This window comes from Acanthochromis polyacanthus, chromosome 12, assembly GCF_021347895.1.
Source record: "Acanthochromis polyacanthus isolate Apoly-LR-REF ecotype Palm Island chromosome 12, KAUST_Apoly_ChrSc, whole genome shotgun sequence".
Taxonomy (NCBI): Eukaryota; Metazoa; Chordata; class Actinopteri; family Pomacentridae; genus Acanthochromis; species Acanthochromis polyacanthus.
Window position 1 is genome coordinate 8555938 of NC_067124.1, and position 21702 is coordinate 8577639.

Here is a 21702-nt window from a genome sequence, read left to right on the forward strand (position 1 = left end):
CAAAGCACAGGCTGTCAGTCTAGTAACCACGCTGCAGTCCCAGTGTCTGATTAGAGCAGTGGTTCTCAACCCTGTTCCTCAGGACCCCATGTCCTGCATGTTTTAGATGCTTCCCTGCTCCAACACACCTGACTCAAATGATCAGCTCGTCATCAGGCTTCTGCAGAGGCTTGATAACGAGCTGATCATTTGAATCAGGTGTGTTGGAGCAGGGAAGCATCTAAAACATGCAGGACATGGGGTCCTGAGGAACAGGGTTGAGAACCACTGGATTAGAGGACACATCCCTCCGCGGCCAGACGACAGGTGAATCGCGCATATTTTTTGCATATTTCACAACTATTCGCATACTTTGCAACTTTCCGCAATGTCCCCGCATACAATGGCATAAAAACCCTGCATATTTATTTGCATATTCAAGGATTTTAGCCTGCATAATCAAGGATTTTAGCCGGCATAATCGTAGATTTTTGACCGCGTTTTTCTGGAGGGTCTATTTGTTGCTGCTGCCTCCTGCTCTGCTCCACCCAGCAGCTGTTGCACATGTGGAGCTTGCTTTCATTAAATGGATTACTAACTACTTCACAGAGAGGCCACAGTACGTAAGGCTGGAGAATACAATCTCTGGAACTGTGGTGATCAGCGTTGGAGCTCCCCAGGGAACTGTGTTATCCTCTTTCCTCTTCACCCTGTACACATCAGACTTTGCCTATCAGTCATCGTCATGTCACATCCAGAAATACTCTGGTGATATGGCTGTGGTGGCCTGTGTGAAGGGAGGGGATGAGGGGCAATACAGGAAGGTCATCTTGGACTTCACGCACTGGAGCTGGTGCAGTGGACTGGTGCTAAACACGTTCAAAATGAAGGCAATGATAGTGGACTTTGGCAGGTGGAAATCCCAACATCTACCAGTTCGGATTGACGGTGAGTGTATCGAGGTGGTCACTACCTACAAATATCTGGGTGTCCATCTGGATCGCAAACTAGATGTGTCAATGCAAGCTAATGCAGCATACAAAATGGGTCAGACCCGACTCTACTTCCTCAGAAGACTAAAATCTTTTGATGTCGATAATGAGATGCTGTACCCTATCGATCAATGGTGGCTAGCACTGTATTTTTTGCTGTGGCGTCCTGAGGAAACTACATGACAGTCAAACAGGGCTGTGACGGCTCCCGTGTATATGTCTGATAGAGGAATTAATCACATCTGTTCTCTGCAAAGCGCTGGGATTGGCCAGGTAAAATCACAGATGTGGAGCACCTGGGCCCGCTGCTCCACTTCAACTATATATTCTTGCTTCCAGTGACCTGTCTTAGCTCTCTCTGCTCCTGGTTCCAGTCGCCTGAGCTGCATGCACCATTTGGTTTAGTTTCTTTTGTTAGTGCACCCTTCAACACCTCACACCACATCATTTCCACACAGCCACATACACACTACTGATATTACAGACAAGACACACTCCATGCTTGCAGTTATTCTTCATTTATCTTACTTTAGTTTGTAATAAATTGATTATTTTGGAAAGCGGACTCCTCCTGTTCTTTTGTCATGGCCATTGAGCCAGGTTATGACAGGGGAATCAGTTGGACAAGCTGGTCCGGAGGTGTGTGTCGGTGATGGGGAAGGGGGTGGACTCTGCTGGGACTGGTGGAGAACAGAATGAGGAGTATGATGAAGTCCATCGTCAGGAACAGCAGGCACCCTCTGCATGAAACTGTGACCGATCAGCAAAGCAGCAACAGTGCGCGTCTCCTTTCAATGCGCTGCAGGACTGAAAAGTTCAGGAGGTCATTTGTACTGACTGCAATAAGACTGTACAACGGATCTTGCTAATGTGCACTTTATTACTATTGATAGCAGCTTTTATTAACCTGTTATTCATCTTTTTTACTTTATATCTTTTTTACTGTGTATGGATGGGTCTGAATGTATGTTGCATACTGTGGCCTGTTGGACATCTGAATTTCCCCTCTGGCGATTAATAAAGTTTCTTTATCTTATCTTTGTTATATGTGTGCATCTTGGACACATAACCAGTCTGTGGGAGCCAGAATTCTTGCTGAGAGGAAGAGAAGCTAATACTTATTTCTCTTGATCAACTAGAAATTAAACTATAACCGCAAGATAACATCTTTTTCTGGATTTTTTCAATTTATTTTTCCTTTGAAATTCCGTCTCTCAAAATTATAATAAACTACTCTTAAAATTATAGCCTTGTCATTTTTTGTATGTGGCCAAAATCATGAAATATAGGGGATCAGTATACCAGCTTTGAGAATAATGCACAAATGGCTAGAACTAACAGTGTCTGACCTGAATTTGTAAACATTGGCTGCAGAGGGATCTCAGCATAGGTAGGATGATTAAGAAGAATGCATGTTGCTTCTTACACCAAATGTTGTTTTCATTAATTCCGTAAAATGATAAAGAGACTGCAAAACTATCACCACAGAAGTTTCCTGATGAAGTGGTGTGAATATGTTTCAGTGTGAAGACGAGACACAAAACATATTAATCGTAACTGTCTTTCTGTGTGTGAGCAGTACCTGTGAACGCATGTGTCTTATTGCACAGATGGACTAAAATGAGGTGTGAAGAAAGTATAAATCTCAAATCTGTCTGAGTGCCATCCACAGACTTTAAGAGAGAAAAAAAGACAACGAATGCAGGAAAATGTTTAAACTTGGCTGGTCTAACAGAATATCCTTGACATTGAGCACACATTCTATGCGATCCTACACAGATGGATTATCAAGCAGAGCCTTGGCAGGGAAAAAATTTCTTACTGCTGCATGCTTGCAAGCTATTTCACTGGCAAAATGGTAGAGCAGCATTTGATCATGGTGGCACAGTTGCTTAGTGATGAACAGTGTGATCTCACAGCAAGAAGACCCTGAGTTTGAACTTTCTCTTTCTGCCTAGGATTTTCTTCTTTCTTCTAGTTTGCAGTGTCAAGGAATGCACGTTAGGTGAAACAGAAATTGCCTGGTGTTTTAGTCAGTCCAGTGATCATTTGGTGACCATTTTAATCAAATTTGTGGATTCTAATGACCCAGAACACAATAAATGGCCATACAAATAGCCAAGTGGTTAAACATCCTGTGGAAATCTATTTACAGGGTAAAAATTAACCACATAAAATGCATTTTAAAAAGCTATCTTGGAAATATACATTTGAGTGCCGTATGAACAGCTTTCTTCAAACATGAAGTCATGTTTATGTGATCACGGGAAACAACTAGGAGTGCTAGTAGTAGTAAGTTACAGATTACAGATCATTCTTAAAGATCCCCACCAGTGAAAAGCATAGTTTTTTTTCGAGGCCAGAAGGCACATCATGAGCAAACTAAGCAGTCAAGCTGAAAGCACGCTCAACAGACAAGCTGAGACTTTTCTAACTGAAAACGCATTGTGCAATGGCTGTCTCAACAACATGGATTGAGATTTCCAGGGTTTAATGCGTACCAAGTATGTCAACATGTGAGATGGGACTTTCCATATCATGATTCTTCCTTTGACTCACATTGTGAGTCGAGCGTGTGGTTGTATTCCTCCGTCAATACAACTTGTCACTTTGTAATGCAGACTAATTTTAGTGTTTGAAAAGAACTGTAGATGAAGTAGTGTGCTCCAGTCAGACAGAGTGGAGAAGTATTGAGTGGAGATAGAGGCAGGGACTCCATAGATCTGCACATTCCAAAGTTCCTTTAAACAGCTAATCAAACTCAATGGATTGAAGTGCTTTATAAGTTGTCTATGAGAGATTTGATGTCCTCCATTTTTATGAATAGCAGAGAATTACACTTAAGCCATTAAGACAGGAAAGGATTATTTTCAAACATACATACACAGATATGAGTTTGCAGGGTTTAAATCAAGTACAAGAGAGGGACTTAAAGGAAAGGCTCAAATACCAGCTGATCAGAGTAGGCAACAGCTATTATGCCACATACATCCAGCGGCCAAAAAGTACTGTAGCTGACTATGTGTCAGCTGATTTTTGATACAATCTAATTTTGTTTGAAATTGGCACCTTTTGTTGTCAACTCAGCTAGGTGATTCATTTTTACTTAATTCTACGGTCTTGTGGAAGGGACCTGGAATAAAAAATAAAAAAAACAGAATTATACACTACTGTTCAAAAGTTTGGAGTCATTTAGAAAAGTCCTTATTTTTGAAAGAAAAGCAGTTTTTTTCAATGAAGATAACATTAAATTAATCAGAAATCCAGTCTCGACATTGTTATTCTGGTAAAAGACTATTCTAGCTGGAAACAGCTGATTTTGAATGGAAGGCACAGAGGAACATTTCCAGCAACCATCACTCCGATGTTCTAATGCTACATTGTGTTAACTAATGGTGTTGAAAGGCTAATTGATGATTTAAAAACTCTTGTGCAGTTATGTTAGCACATAAATGAAAGTGTGAGTTTTCATTGAAAACATGAAATTGTCTGGGTGACACCAAACTTTGGAGCAGCAGTCTCTCTCTCTCTCTCTCTCTCTCTATATATATATATATATATATATGTGTGTGTGTGTGTGTGTGTGTGTGTGTGTGTGTGTGTGTGTGTGTGTACTTCCTGAGGCAGCTGAAGAAGTTCAACCTGCCAAAGACTATGATGGTGCACTTCTACATGGCCATCATAGAGTCCATCCTCTCCTCCTCCATCACCGTCTGGTACCCTGCAGCCACTGCTCGGGACAAGAGCAGGCTGCAGCGCATCATCCGCTCTGCTGAGAAGGTGATCGGATGTAACCTTGCCATCCCTCCAGGATCTGTACACCTCTAGGATTTTAAGGTGTGCAACCAAGAAGAAGTTGTTCTGTGCTTTTATAGACTATAGAAAAGCATTTGACATGGTGTGGCGAGAAGCCTTGTGGTATAAGTTGTTAAAAACGGGCATAAAGGGTCAGTTTTTGGCAGTTGTTAAAAGTATGTATTGCAATATAAAATCATGTGTTTATTTACACGGGGTGAAGTCTCAGACATTTGTTAGCCTAAGAGGAGTTAGACAGGGAGAAAATTTGTCTCCCCTGTTATTTGCCCTATTTGTGAATGATTTGGAGGAATTCTTGTTAGAAAATGGATGTCAGCCTGTTGATATTGGTGGATCCTTAACAGATCTATACATGAAACTTATTCCTTTGTTGTACGCAGATGATACTATCATCATGTCTACAACTAAAGTGGGATTGCAAAAGGCACTGAACCACATGTGTGAATATTGTAAGAAATGGAAATTAGAAATTAACAGTGATAAAACAAAAGTAATTGTGTTAGGGCATAGAAAGGTTAATACTACAAAATTAAATTTTTTATGTAATGGGCAGGAATTAGAAATTGTTCCAAGTTTTAAATACCTTGGTCTTTTGTTTAGTTGTAATGGCTCATTAAAGAACGGATTAAAGGATCTCCATGTACAGTCGACAAGAGCAATGTTTGCTGTAATCGCTAAGTGCAGGAAGTATGATTTAGCAGTTAATGTTGCATTGGAACTTTTTGATAAACTTGTTTCCCCTGTCATGCTCTATGCCTGTGAGGTTTGGGGATTTGAAAAAGTAGGTCTATTAGAAAAATTGTATCTCAGATTTCTAAAATATATTTTAAAAAGTAAAATGAACACTTGCAGTAACATGGTGTATGGTGAGCTTGGACGTTATCCATTGTCAATAGTGATTAAGAAAAGAATGATTGGATTCTGGGGAGGGATAGTAAAGAGTGAGGACACTAAATTAAGTAAAAAGATGTACAATCTTTTGTTTGATATGTATTGTAAAGGGGAATACCTGTCTCCATGGCTTCTGCAAGTGAAACAGATTCTAGATGACTGTGGTCTCTGTTATATTTGGAGATCTCAGGAAATCACCAATGTCAACTGGCTTAAACTCGCTGTTGAGCGAACTTTGAAAGACCAGTTCATAAAAAAGTGGTTCAGTGAATGTCAAGCTATGTCTTCCTGTGATGTGTATGTGTCTTTCAAAACAGTGTTTAAGTTGGAGGAATATCTACTGTGTGAGAATGGACACTATAGGCAAGCCATTTGCAAATTAAGAATCGGTAATAATAGACTTCAAAAAATTGTTGGTCGTTATAAAGGAATAGATAAAAAAAATTCGTTTGTGTAACCTTTGTGATGAAAGAAAATTCGGAGATGAATTTAATTTATTGTTTGAATGTGTGAACCCTGATGTCGTGCGTTACAGGACACAATACCTACCTAATTTTTATGTAAGGCATCCTTCTATGGTTAAATTTATATATTTAATGGAGAACGAAAATTCAAATATTATCTGTAGGCTCGGTGCCTTTTTGAAAAATGTCCTACCTCTGTTAAAGTAATATACTTTGCCATGTTTTGTTTTGTTTTGTTGTGTAAATGTTTGTGCTCCAAACCAAAAATGGTCGTGAGCCTGAAATTAATAAATGAAATGAAATGAAGATCTTGGCCGACCCCTCTCACCCTGGACACAAACTTTTTGAACCCCTCCCCTCATGCAGGAGGCTGCGGTCCATCAGCACTACAACCTCTCGCCACAAGAACAGCTTCTTCCCCTCTCCCTCTGCTGCATCGCTGATAAACACTACCCGTGCCACTGCAAATCAGCTCTGTTGACTATATTAATTACTACTGCGTAGTAACTGCACATACCTTGTCTATTTTAAAGGGGCACTGAGGAAGATTTTTATGCTCGTAACAAAGTCTCATATTAATGTGGATGAATCTTCGTTATTTACACTTATTAATGCCCCCATTTTCGATTCATGAATCATTTTGGTTTTGTAAATATTTGTATTTTATTAATTTTTTGTCGACTCGTCCATAATTTCCTGTGAGAGACGGAGCGATTTACAGCAAATACGGTGCGCGTGCACTGACGGAGCGTAGCAGAGCGGAGCTAGTTGTTTTTAGCAGTACATAACTTTAGCAGTTTGTTCCAGAGTCTTGAACTGAAAAGGTCCAGTGTTTTCACCTGGCCCTTGGGACTTCCAGAAACAGCTGGTTAGAGGATCTTAACTCCCTGTTTGGGTTTCGGACAGAGAGAAGTTCCATTAAAAAAATAGGCGCCAGACCGTTGGAGGCTTTAAAAATAAAAAGTAAAATTTTAAAATCAATCCTAAAAGAAACTGGAAGCCAGTGGAAGGAGAAGAGGACTGGGGTGATGTGCTGACGCCTTGGAATGTTCGTCAGGAAACGAGCTGCCGCATTTTGCACCAACTAGAGGTGGCTCAGGGCAGACTGGGAAACACCGACATAAAGGGCATTGCAATAATCAATATGTGAGCGAATAAAAGCATGAAAAGTCCTTTCAAAGTTGGTGTGACTTAAAAAAGGCTTTACTTTAGATAAAAGACATAACTGATATAAACTGTCTCTGACCACGCTGTCAATCTGTTTTGTGAAAGTAAAACTGTTGTCAAAAATGACACCGAGGTTCTTTACAGATGGTTTTAACTTCGAAGACATAGAGTCTGAGAATGCAAGAACATTGTCCCCAAATAAAATGTAGTCATTCTTCCTCTCATTTTAATGGAAGAAATTTTGGGGCGCAGATGCCATGAAGGTGGGAGTGCCTTTGATTGTCTACTACAGTGTAGATCGTTGGCTTTACCATTGAATCAGGGATATCCAGGAAGGTCTGGCGATCATACACCAGCAGCGGTGACACATTATTTACAAAAAGTGAAATTAACAGCAAGACATGGAGCAGAGGTAGACGGCCTGCCACACACAGTGGTGCCATCTTGGACCCAGGACGGACAGCTTCAATAGCTGTCCATCCTGTGATGATCGGCGTACGTTTGTCTGTGAATCTGTCTGTCCATCTGCAACATTACTCAAAAACAGACTCACGGATTTGGATAAAATTTTCAGGGAAGGTCAGAAATGGCACAAGGACCGACCTCAATATATTTTGGCAATGATCCAGCTTATAGTCTGGATCCAGGATTGGTTAAAAATTTTCTATTGCGAGATATAGCGGCCGGCACATTAACCATGACAGGTGAACACTGTGTCAGTTGTCTGCATCAATTCACTCGACCCATTACATATTTGGGTCATGCAATTTAGTATCTGTACTACATAAGGTACGCAGGCATAACACATGCCTGGGCTCACACAAGGCAATTTTGTTTTTGTTTAGTTTGTCGGTCAGTCTATATTAAATGGCCAGATTCTATGTTGTCATGATTTCTGAATACACAAATTAAGGAATGAACAGTCTTGATGGAGGACTGCACTCTTTGAGTGCTTTTCTTGTTTATCTTTTTGTCCGTCATCCCCTTGTCTCTCCGCCGCCTGTTTTCTGAACTCAGCTAGCAGCTGGAATGCAGAAACCAATTCATTGGCTGAGTAGCGTCATGTGGGATGGCTGAGCTCGTACCTAATTGGTCTGTGTTTCCTGAGCTGAGAAACCCCCCCCCCCCCCCCCCCCGGCTACTTTACAAATGAAACGCGTTATTATTATTAATATTATTATTATTGCTACTACTACTACTACTACTACTACTATTATTATTACTATTACTACTAGGCTACTACTACTACTATTGTTATTATTATTATTACTATTACTACTATGCTACTACTACTACTACTACTGTATTATTATTACTATTACTACTAGGCTACTACTACTACTATTGTTATTATTATTATTACTATTACTACTATGCTACTACTACTACTACTACTGTATTATTATTACTATTACTACTAGGCTACTACTACTACTACTACTACTACTACTACTACTACTATTACGTAGCACTACACTGTAGTCTTCTTTACCCATTCACACACACACACGCTTTAGACACCAGCTCATAGAGTTGATTACAATTCAGACCATAAAAAAATCCTTTTTCAACATTTTCACATTAAGACCATTGGGGAAAAAATCTAATATGCAGATGGAAGAATATAAATCACATTTGAATATTTTGGCAGCTTAGTTTGAACAGCTACATTTTGTCAGCGGATGCGTCCATGGAAACGACTCGAAAACACATGAGGACAAGAAAAGTCAAAGTCTTGAGTGTCGTTCAGGTCCTGTCGTCAGGGCAATACTAACTGGCCAGGGTGTGCTTGAGTGTGTGACTTCTTTCAAGTTCATGCAATTCTATACCATGGCCGAATGAATTTGTTTTCATTGTTGCACCCAATACAAGCTGCGTTTGTTTTGCAGGAGACAGCTACATTTGGCTAACTAGCCAATTAACTTCTAAGGCTACCGTGGATAGACCTTGGGCTTGGGCTAATAGTTTACTCCACCGATGGTAACAGCTTGATATTTCTCTACGAAAGGCAACATATTCAGACATCCTCGAAGAAATAGTGAAATGCAGGATTCTTTCATGCTCACCACTCCAGCCTCGCTTTCTTCACATCATTCTGCATCCTCATCCTCACTTGTTGGCTCAGCTTCTTCATCAACAGGTGGCCCCTGTGCCTGTGATGGACTGGCAGCGGCTACAGCAAACATTTCTGTTATTGTTTTACTCTGTCTGGCCGACGCTTCGAGAGCTTTTCTTCTCTTTTCTCTGAGCTTTTCAGCCCCTCCTTTACGTTTTTTGACGTTCTTCTCCATCTCCAACTGCCTGGCTGGGCTTGACTGCACACACCGCGATATCAAGTCTAAACTCTACTCAGTCCAGAGCTGTCACCTGAGGGCGGGGCTGAGCATGGATGTGGTGTGACGCATGTGGGCCTGCGTGCTTGTACAGGGCTGATGAATGGGTGGACACTCATCCCATTCGGCCACATATGGATGAATAAACAACTTTTTTTTTTGCCTTTTTGTGATAGTCACAGTGAAGAGTGACAGGAAATGGGGAGAAGAGTAGGGGGAAGACATGCAGCAAAGGGCTGCGAGCAGGAATCGAACCCAGGCCACTGCGTCGGAGACCAGCCCCTGTACATGGGTCACCTGCTTAACCCGATGAGCTATATGGGCGCTGGGCACCCAATAAACAAAATTATTTAATAAATACCAGCGCACCGGCACAGATGTGGACCGGCCCTTCGGTCAAATGACCGAATGAAATAACGTTCAATCCGCCCCTGCACACACACACACACACACACACACACACACACACACACACACACACACACACACACACACACACACACATGTATATTAGTGGTGGGACGCATTAAAAAATTATCTATTTAATTGCAAACTTTATAATTAGTTAATCACAATTGATCGGATTGTCAAACAGCAATATTTGACACAATAAGTGATTATTTTCAATTCAAATAAATTTTGGTTGCCAGTTGAATCAATGATTAGACATGTGTGTGTGTATAATTTAAAATTTCTAAAATTAATCCAATTTTAAATGAGACATATAGAAAAAAAGTAATTTTGATGATTTAAAGCCTGGATTTAGTTGTTTTTTTTCCCCATTGTATGGTACATAGCATTAGCATAAGTAGTTCAAGCACCTTCAAAAAGTTGAAAATCCAGAGATTCATTCTGTTTTAATAGTTTCTGGGTCTGATAAATGGTGTCACTTTGATGTTTCTTTTTTTCGTAATATACATTTTTATTTATCAACAAAAATGTTTTTCAGAAACTAAAAGTTCATAATTAAGTTATTAAAAGACAGATATTTTTGTGGTCTAACTTATTACTCTGCTGAGGCTCCGCCTCTATGGCAGTGTAAAAACTTAAACCGCAAAAATGTTTGTTTCAATTCTATTTATCTGCATTTTTCATCTGTCAACTACATTCACAGATTACTGCAAACACAAAATGCACTATTCAACATTTTTGACTTTTTGTAAACTAAAGCACTTTCAGTGTCTTCTAAATTGGTCTATTATGGGATGGCTACACCATTAGGACTGCCGTAGCTAACGTTAGCTCTGGTGCTAACAGCAACATGTTTTGCACTGAGGTGATACCGTCAGCTTGAAGTGCTGTGGTGATCAGAAAACTCTGCAAACAACCACGCTTTTATCCAAGCTGACATTGGGAAGATTTTTCAAAGAAAACTTTCCTCCCAACAAGCACAATGAGTCTCATCTTCCTTGTGTGTGTGTGTGTGTGTGTGTGTGTGTGTGTGTGTGTGTGTGTGTGTGTGTATAAATGACACTATTGTATAATTGATTGAATGACATAATTCTTATGATTCTCTGTTATACAATCATCATTCTGCACAGTTTATATTCTATGCAGAAAACATGCATTAAAATTCCTTACAGAAACTTAAAATCAACTTATTACTCAAACTACATCTGTCAGGTGGAAGTAAAGTAATGATAATAATAATAATAATAATAATTATTATATATTCTCCAGCGTAAACTAACCTTATATATTCTTTGGCATAAACTAACCTTAAAGAAGGTCATGGTGGATCCGTCCTCTACCACTCCATATTCTATCTTCGTCTGCTTGGCCAGATCGTCTGCAGAGTCGATGGGCGACTCCATCCTCTCAACAGTGAGGAAGGCCGCCAGGTTTGCCGTGTAGGAGGAGATGATGATGAGCGTGAAAAACCACCAGATTCCTCCTACAATTCTGGTGGACAGGGCTTTCGGCATGAGCTCAGATCCTGAACGAGAGGAGCAGAAGATGGCATGAGGCCCAGTACAGGATGAGGCTGGAGCGAGGACTGTACTGAGGCCAGGTCAGGCATTGCTGAGTTGGGTTGCTCTGCATCTGTTGCCTTAATCACACATTCAGACAGAGTAGACACAGTGGCATGACTGACGTTTAGTCTTACACTGGTGAATCATGCTCCTCATGTGTGATCAACAGTGTGTCTCCCTTCACAGTATTGCCTGAAATGCAACTTATGACAGAACAAAAAATGACTGTAACTGGAGGAGGTCAGTCCAACCAGTTCTATGCCTTTACCGCCATAAGGACTAATGGTATTTAATAACAAAACAAAACAAACTCTTTTATCTGTACTACCTGTCTGTTTTCTTATTTTAGTCAACTGATCAGCAGATTAGGGGATCAAGGCCCAGCACCACCAAGTTGTCCTTGAGCAAGGCCTAACTATTTACTCTATAAAAAAGTGCCAAAAGTCCAGCAGAAGTATAATAGCAACCATTATGCAGCCGTGGTGTCTGCCATAGTAAAATCACCGCTTTACAGTCACAGTTTGTCATTCAAGTTTTATGCAGAATGTATGCAGCAGATGAAGGAGTGTATGTCTGCATGAGAGTAGCGATGGAAGTAGTGGATGGATGTTTGTTGTCTGGGTGAGAGAAAGTGGGCCTGGGTTATATCAGGACCATTTTACTCGAGCAGCATAAGAAACTGAAAGCTCAGATTTTGCACATTCACACAAAGGGAAAGCTGATACAGAGTCAGAGTTATAGGAAGTTAACAACTCTGTTCTCCACTCCCTTTGTAAGAGCCTCAATCTGCACTCTCACTTCTCATCAAACTTTCTGTCTTTCTCACAGTCCCTTGAGTGAACTGTCTAGTAAAGTGGGAGCATGCCGGGGAAAACATGACAGCCAGCTGCAGTGTGTGTGTCCGCTTCCGGAGATACAGCAAAGGGCAAAGAATGGCAACTTCAAGTGGGCATATGCCTCCCAGAATTCTTCCTTTACTGTTTCACCCAAGAGCACATGAAGGTTTTGAAAAATTTGAATTGGTAAACTTACCTGTTAAGTTATAACCAAGATATTGTATGCACAATGGTTGTGTTGACTGCCAACTATCATAAAAAAAAAAAACTAAATGTGCAGATAACACAGATTATTTTGGCTGTTATTATGGAGCACTGCCAGGAAAGGTGAGGGAGAAGAGTAGGGAAATGACAAGCGGTACATTATACATCACGAGTCAGAATGGATTCATGCCATTACAGTGGGTTCATTCATCCCCAATTCATGGGTCACCTGCTAAACCAAGTAAACTATCATGACACCTGGTATTACAGTTTAGAAACTGATAGGACTAGTACAACGCTGTATTTTGCTCATTGCATACTGAAGTAATGAATGAAGATTCTAGATTTAGATAGAACTGTCACAGAAGAATCCCTATATCCATCAACCCATAGTAGTTTATATTAATTTTATTCTTAGTATTTTTGAATTTTCATGCTATGTCCACATGGTCAACTGCAACACATTACTAGACAAGGAAAAACTGTGTGGGCCATTCATGTACACTCCTAACCTGGTCAAGGATAAAGGCTAATTTACAAAAATGATATGGAGTTCCTGAAGGTCCATTCTATGACCTAAATGATCATATTACCTGAAATTATGAACTTGACCAGGAGGTATACCATATGAATTGTGACATGTAGCAACAGGTAGATTTATGTAACTGTATTGGAAACCTGTGCTTGTAATGTGCTCCTACTTTCAGTTGTCAGTCAGTGTAAAATGTTTCACTGCCTTTTTTTCAATTATATTTGGTACACACTATTCATAAGCAACACTGCATGGTAACTTTTTATTCTACAAAGGACTGTACAAGTTTGTTTATTTACTTATGTGGATGGGGCAGCACATATCAATGAACATACAATCTCATTATAGTTTACACAAGTTTGCAGTAAATACACCAGATTTAGCACAAGGCTAATTTCCATCCGTTGACCCACAAGTAGACTTGTTTTACTAGTTTTGCCTGATATTTAAAGTCATACCAGATGTGTTGAAAAGTGTTAATTCTTTTCATTTTTTATTGATTTCTTTATTTTTTTTTTTGCAGAGACAGATCTTGCATTAACATTCCTTTTGACAGATAAACACCAATTTCTCGATTGAAACGTAGAGGGCTTCCCTAAAGGCGAGTCTAATGGCTTCTCTTAAAGCTAGCAGGAAAACAGTGTGACTCTACTACTTTTACTGTTTAGCCTGTCATTAGCCGCCAGAAGTCCACACTGTCAGACGTGGCTCAACCACTGCATCAAAATCACCCAGCATTCCCAAGAGTCATCCACCGTCCATTCCTCAAACCACAACCAAAAACAAAATCAAAGTAGCAAGCATTTAAAAAAAAACAAGCAAACAAACAAAAAAACATATTCACCAGTATGAATAACAACTGATTCTGGTTGCTTTGTGTAGGGTCCATGAGTAGCTATCAGATACAGGTTTAAAAGTTGAACATGGTACCAGCTGTGAGCTTCTTTTCTTATTTCCCCTCAGAATTATGAACAGAAATCGAGGTGGGACCCACTCAGAGAGGCGAGTCAAACCCAAACAGAGCCTGGTTGGGGCTGACTATCATGTACCCAAGGTAACGTCATGACCAAACAGCACATCCCACAGTTTTCTGGGGGCGGGGCAGGCCACCTGGCAAGGGAGCCTCTCTACAGTGTAGATCAGCATGATACCTTACAGACAGTGTTCATTCAGCCTAGTTTCACAGCCTTCAGCCCTCTGCCACATCTTCTCAACTGGTCACCAGTCCAAATGTGTTCTACTGGCCTTTCAAACAATTGTATAGTTCACTAGACTGTGTCTAGTAACTAAAATGGTTGATAATCTTGATCAGATCCTTGACAGGTCAAAGTATTATCTTTTATGCTCATTATATCAATAATCATTTTGTCATTTTGATGGGGCAAGGTTTCAGTTAAACCAGTGTTTATGTTTTTATTTTTAAATAACTGACATAAATTTGACTTGCATCTTTCAAGTAAAATAAGTAAACTGTGATTAGTAGCAAAGTTGGGAATGTTAGTAAACATGCAGTAGTAAGTCATAGCATGCAATCAGCCAACAAGAGAAATTAGCTATTAAATCTTTGGAAAATCTGAGATATCTGTGGACTTTAAGTGTCAACATCATCCACAAATCTATACACGGGAAAAAATGCCCCTCTCAAAACAAGACAAAAAAACTTATTTCAAAGAACTTTTACTTTGAAATAAGTGAAAAAAATCTGCCAATAGAACAAGTGAAAAATGGCTTGGTAAGATTTCTTGAAACAAGATATGTCATTTAGAATATTGTGATCTTAAAATTAGCTGGGAAAACTTAATTAAAGCTATATTTTATCAGGATTGTCTAGCTTAGGTGTAATAACCCTCCTGTTGTCTTCATTTAAGGCACCAAAAATATTGTTGCCTTGTCTGAAAAAATCCAAAAATTCTGCAAAAATTTCCCAAATTTATAAAAATTTGCAAGGTCTTAAGGAATAAAATTCCTTACAATTTCCCTTAAAATCCCCAAATTTGTAAAGAAATAAAAATATGAAAAAATAAAAAATGAAAATTGTAAATATTTAAAAATTAAAAACTAAAAATAAAGACCTTTCAAAAAAAATCCTAAAAATAGCTAAAGTGATTCCATATATATATCAGTAAAATGTCTAATATTTTCTTGAAGAACATTCAGAAAAAATCAACCAAAATCCTGCGAAATTCGCTGGATTTCCTTGAATGTTCTTAAAGACACTGCTGCCATTTGATGGAATGAAATAATATTTTAAGATTATTGGTCAATTCAAACAGAGCTGATGGTTTCCCTTTACCCAAAGTTCAGATAGTGTTGAGCAACGATTTTACTTGATACACACTGTTTAGAAAAATGAAAGGAACACTTTGAAAATACATCATATTTCAATATGGGAAAAAACAAACTGGATATTAGCATTGATATGGACTGGATAATGTGTTAGGAATGAAAAGTGCCACATTGTTTGATGGGAATGAAAATTATCAACCCCCCAGGAGGGCTAAATTCAAGACACCCCAAAATCAAAGTAAAAAACTGATGTGGCAGGCTAGTCCATCTTGCTGAAATTCTTTGACAGCAACTCAAAATGGTGTTCAGTAGTTTGTATGACCTCCATGTGCTTGTATGCATGACTGACGATGCCGAGACAAGCTCTGAATGAGATTGCAGATGGTGTCCTGGGGTATCTCCTCCCAGAACTGGACCAGGCCATCACTGAGCTCCTGGACAGTCTGAGGAACAACCTGATGGTGGCAGATGGAACAAAACATAATGTTCCAAAGGTGTTCTATTGGATTCAGGTCAGGTGAGCATGGGGCCAGCTAATGTATCAGTTCCTTCATCCTCCAGAAACTGCATGAATTCTCTTACCACATAAGACTGGGCATTGTCGTGCATCAGAAGGAATCCAGGACCACTGCACCAATGTAGGGTCTAACAATGGGTCAAAGGATTTCATCCTGATACCTAATGGCAGTCAGAATGCCATTGTCCAGCCTGTAGAGGTCTGTGCGTCCCTCCATGGATATGCCTCCCCACACCATCACTGACCCACCACCAAACCGGTCATGCTGAGCAATGTTACAGGCAGCATAACGTTCTCCACGGCTTCTCCAGACCCTTTCATGCCTGTCACATGCACTCAGGGTGAACCTGCTCTCATCTGTGAAAATCACAGGGCACCAGTGGTGGACTTGCAAATTCCTGTGTTGCCAGCCGAGCTCCACAGTGCCAGTCAGCGAGCACAGCGGGCACTAGACGACGCTGGGCCCTCAGACCACTCTCATCAAATCTCTTTCTGATTGTTTGGTCAGAGACATTCACACCAGTGGTCTGCTGGAGGTCATTTTGTAGAGCTATTGCAGTGCTCATCCTGTTCCTCCTTGCACAAAGGAGCAGATACCTGTCTTGCTAATCGGTTGAGGACCTTCGACAGCCCTGTCAAGCTCTCCCAGACTAACTGCCTGTCTCCTGTAATCTCCTCCATGCGCTTGAGAATGTGCTGGGAGACACAGCAAACCTTCTGGCAATGGCACACATTGATGTGCCATCCTGGAGGAGTTGGACTGTCTGTGGAACCTCTGTAGGGTCCAGGTATCGCCTCATGCTACCAGAAGTGACACTTACCCTAGCCAAATGCAAAACTAGTGAAAAACAGTCAGACAATATTAGGAAGGAAAAAAATGTCAGTGGCCTTCACCTGTAAACTCATTCCTGTTTTGGGGGTTGTCTCATTGTGACCCCTCTAGTGCATCTGTTGTTAATTTTATGAACACCAAATCAGCTGAAACAGACTAAAAAGCCCCTCAGTTACTTACTTGACCAGATCAGTATTCCACATGTTTCACTGATTTGATGCAATACTTAGATTAAAAAGTGTTCCTTTAATTTTTTTGAGCAGTGTACTTCATATGTTCATCTTCACACTGCATCTTACTACCAGCTATACATGCAATATATTTAATACCAGAGCCTTACACCATAACAGTGAACTTATGAATCTGTTTCAGTGTGGGCTTGTACTTTGTATAAATTGTCATCCATGCATCCCAATGTGTGTTTTATTTTTTCTTGTCCTCCGCCCACCTCTTCTCCCATCCCTCTCCCTCCTACTTCCTCACCCCCTCTACTTCTTCTGTCCCTCTCAACCCGCCGGCCAGAGGCAGATGTCCCCGCATATGAGCTGGGTTCTGCTCTTCGCTAAAAGGGAGTTTTTTGGTGCCACTGTCACCTTAGGATTTGCTCTGGGGGTGAGACATATGGGTTCTGTAAAACATTTTGAGACAGTTTGAATTGTAATTGGCGGTATATAAATCAAATGTAATTGAATTGAATTGAAGCGAAATTGAATTTGCATTTATAAATCAGAATCAGGTCAATTTAAACACATTGATTTGTTTCGAACAGGAAAGTTGTGAGTCTTCAAAGATATCCTTGCCAGGAAAACTCAAAATTGAAATTTTATAAATTCAGAAAGATATTTTTCCACAGAAAAATATTTTACTGCTATAAATTCAGTGTGCTAACTTTCAGTGAAACTAATTAGTTTTTGGTTCACAATTAAGCACTAAGTGGATAATACAATTCAAATTGATTACAGTTATTATATAGCTTCACTTAAGCAGCACGATGAGCAACACCATCTCTTTCATTGTACTGAAGTGAAGAGACAGACACCAAACCTGATCATATAAATCCAAAACCGTCTGCATCACTTCATACCACTAAAGATAAAGGGGGTTTGCTCATCTTTCTTGTATTTTGTGTGAAAATAGTGGTTTTCACTGTAACGAGTTTTCTGTGTGCTCCATTTCACTGTTCTGATGCAAGACATACATATATACCATGCTTTCCAAGGCCTAATCATTACTACCTGTTCAGTATGTTACATAGTGAACTGCTTTGAAAGAACTGATAAATAAAAATGCAATATATCTCTCATAGTGACTTGCACCATATGGTCAAAAGCTACATAATTATTGAAAGGATGACATTCAATTTCTGCTAAAATGTCAAGGTTATTCTCAGTCCAGAAATGCCAACTAGTTGAGAAGATATGGAACTGGTCTGACAGAAGGAAACAAAACCAAACAGGCAGGGTAAGCTGCTGAGTTCACATTCTCATTCAATCTCACCCACTTAAATCATCTCGGGTATTCTGGTTGGGTATACCTACCTGTTCAGATGACTGTGAAAAGGTGGGGAAAGGAAGAGGGAGGAGGAGAATGGGGGGCACGAAGAAGAGAAACATGCAGGAGCACCATCCTCATTCACTGATCACTTCACTCAAATTCCAGTTAATCAGTCCTGCTGGACTCTACCTGTGAAGCATCTAGCTACATGCACAGAGGCCCCCATGCATGTTCACAGGCCTGATTAAATAGCAAAGTTGACCCCCAGCAAAAAAGTGGGACTTGTGCTAGAAAAAGAGGGGCAGGCAGAGGCGTCTACCTTGCTGCATGAGAGCTCCAACTCCGAACCAGAAACTATTTAGCAGGGTGAAATTGTTTTCCACTACATCCGAGTCAGGGTTGCAAGGATGGGGGTTGTACCACTCGTAGGGACTAAACCTGTGACAATTAACAAAGAACACACACACACATACATATCTGTTTACTGCAGTTGCATAATGACACAAGAATAAAATAGACCTAGTGTAGTTGTCCTGCCTGGGGAGACAAGAGAGAAAAAAAACAAAGGTTAGGTAGTTGTCCAGAAACATTTTATAAGTCAATAACCATTGCAATGCCTTTATGCTGTTAACTGGATTAGTAAATTAAAAGTTTATTACATGAATTACTGTAATATGCTGATTAAGATTTCTTTACTGAATGGCCTCCTAGTCAAAATAAATCCTAAAAAAATGCTGCTCGTCTGAATTTCTCTTGCGTGATTTTTCAGTTTTAATAACATACAATGGTTAGGGAGTGGGCTGGAATTAACACCACTCATAATCCAAAAGTGGCTCCTCATGTGGGCGTGCTCATATCAAAGGCATTTCCCTCAGTAATTTAATCGATGGGTTCTGAAAATAACTCCATTGTCAGCCGAGAAAAGAACTAATAATCCTTATAATCTAGGAGGAGCATTAATATTCAGAAGATCAAACGGTTCATCCCCATCATGCCCACGCCAGCCCTGGTACTCCTTCTCACTCACCACACTCCTCAAGCAGAGAGATTTCTCATTTATTCATGTTAAGTAAAAGTGACATTACATTAGTAAAGGTTGATTGGTCTACAATTAAGCATCCTGACCTGATTTAATTTGTGCTGCCATAGATGGGGGAACAGAGCTCTATCTTGACTCAAGTTGTCTAACAGACACTATGGTTTGATTTATCAAACTGCAATGCATAATGTAGACCTGTCTCAGTGTTCCTCAGTTTTCTGCGCTGGAAGTCAAAAATAATAACCTTAAACAAATATAACATCTGCCTAAAAGATAATGTAGATGAAACTGCTACGTGTCAAGGTTTTAATCCTCTGTCCTCTAGGCAAAATACACTAGTACCTGGTTGTTTACTGTAAAATAAGATTCTACATAAAGATGTAAGACTGCATCGATAAAATCAAAGCATCATAACTGTACCCCGTCACTGACAAATAGATTTTTCCATTATAATGTAGTCTGTGGGGGCATTCCTTTTCATCTGTACAACACTCAGGAGGATAGTGTGTCATATAGCTCAAGAACCTCTGAATGTGCCCCTGATTTCTGCCTGGAGAAAATTTTTGGCCTTAGATCAATCCCACTGCTTACTCAATTTGTCCCAGATTTGCTTGCTTGTCAGTTTGCAATGCTAAATTGAGTTCAACTGAACTGTGACCTTGCTGTTGCATATGCGATTGTCTGACCCAAAGCCTTGTGCAAAGGTCTTGCAGTGTGTTTCCTCCAATCATGTTGTGAAAAGTCAATTGCTGCTCATCATGAGCATGGATGAGTGAAGTTGCCATCAGCTGGACTGCTGCTGCTGGTTGAGTTAGGGAATGCTACACATTTACAGTAGACAACGCAGCTTAACCTGTCTTTCACTATACCAGTACTTGGCCTGTTTGCTGTCATTTTGATCCAATTACACTGTCCTTACATTATCTCAGGTCATCTGTTCTAGAGAGACAGAAACTTTAAGCACGGTCAGTACAAAGATAAGCATGAACAAAAAAGACACAAATTCTCCAGCAGCACTGAAACAAAGCTTTTATCTTTCTAGGGGGCAGGGTCATCCCACAGAAAATTCAGATAATGATTCACTTGATAACGTCAATGTCAGGGGAGATGATCAAAATGGTTCTGACATAGGATGGTAGACCTTATGTGTCTTTCAATACATGACCGTCCTCTACTTAGAAAGCAGTCACCTAGTGGAGGAGCTGGAAGAATTAAAAATGTATGCATCACTCTTAAAGTGCTAATAAAATTATAGAAAGTGTATTTGACTGACTTTTTCTGTGTTTTGTGTGCATTTGTTCCAGAGAGTTTTTCATTTGGATTCTTATGATACACAGGAATACATCTGGGACAATGTTAGTTTTCATAGAGGACTATTGATTTGGGAATGGTTCAATATGAACCCTCAAGTTATTGTGGTTTTTCTGCCACCATATTCTCCCTTTCTGAATCCTATAGAAGAATTCTTCTCTACATGGAGGTGGAAGGTATATGAGCGGCAGCCATACTTTGGGAAAATCTCTTGCATCAGTGGTCTTGGCAAATAGTGATGTTTCTGTTGAGGCATGTCAGGGCTGGATCAGACACACTCGGTCTTTCTTTCCAGAGAAAACACAGCTTGTGATGTTGATGAGGTCCTGTGACCTGACCAGGCTGAAAGAATTAATACAGACGTGGTGTAAATACTTGCATACTGTACTGTCTACAATACAGTGCTGTATTTTTTTTGTCTAACATTATTTTTATTTTTAAATGTACAGTCAAGCACTGCAGTGCCCCCCTCTGATTCATTTATAGGATGCATTTGTATTTAAGTTGTTATTTGTCATTTTTGAGGACTGTATATATTTTTTTACACTTCCTGTGAAAACACAGTGAGAAGAGTGTTTTGTAATTAGCAGTGCAGTAGCCTTGTTTTGCTTTGTGTGTCTTAATTTTGAAAACAAAGTTCAGATTTTGACAAAGTGCATTTTGACACGTGTACAATGCTTTGTGAATTGTCTTCAAACAAAAAAATAAATAATGTGCAATGTGTTGGGAAATGTGTGCTATTTTTCAGGAACAGTGTCTTATCAATTGAGAAAAACTGGGAAGACCTACAGTTTAGTTTCATCATTTTCAATGTCACCAGATAGGACTGCTCTTTTTGGGTACCCCCATGAGCAGCAAGATATAGAGCAATAGCTTCTGGAAAGATCAGGATACAGAAAGCCATTTTGTATTGACTACATTTAGTGAATGTTGACACAAATGTTGAGAATTGTCTAAAGCAGTGTTATGTTCTGTGGCGTGTGTAAGTAGGATTGTGTTTCTCTTCTCTTTTTCCTGTTCCTAGGTTACACCAGGC

The 21702-nt window shown here is 39.9% G+C and overlaps 1 protein-coding gene across 7 annotated transcripts in view; it reads right to left on the reverse strand.

Moving 5' to 3' along the window:
• grik2 (glutamate receptor, ionotropic, kainate 2) overlaps window positions 1–21702 on the reverse strand; it is a 578538-nt gene that overhangs the window by 105187 nt on the left and 451649 nt on the right. For all 7 annotated transcript variants that reach the window (XM_051957244.1, XM_051957249.1, XM_051957243.1 and 4 more), the window contains 2 exons: window positions 18636–18754; window positions 11361–11578 (listed from right to left, as the gene is read on the reverse strand). In XM_051957244.1, coding sequence (XP_051813204.1) covers window positions 11361–11578; window positions 18636–18754 — 337 coding nt within the window. The remainder of the gene's footprint in view (window positions 1–11360; window positions 11579–18635; window positions 18755–21702) is intronic.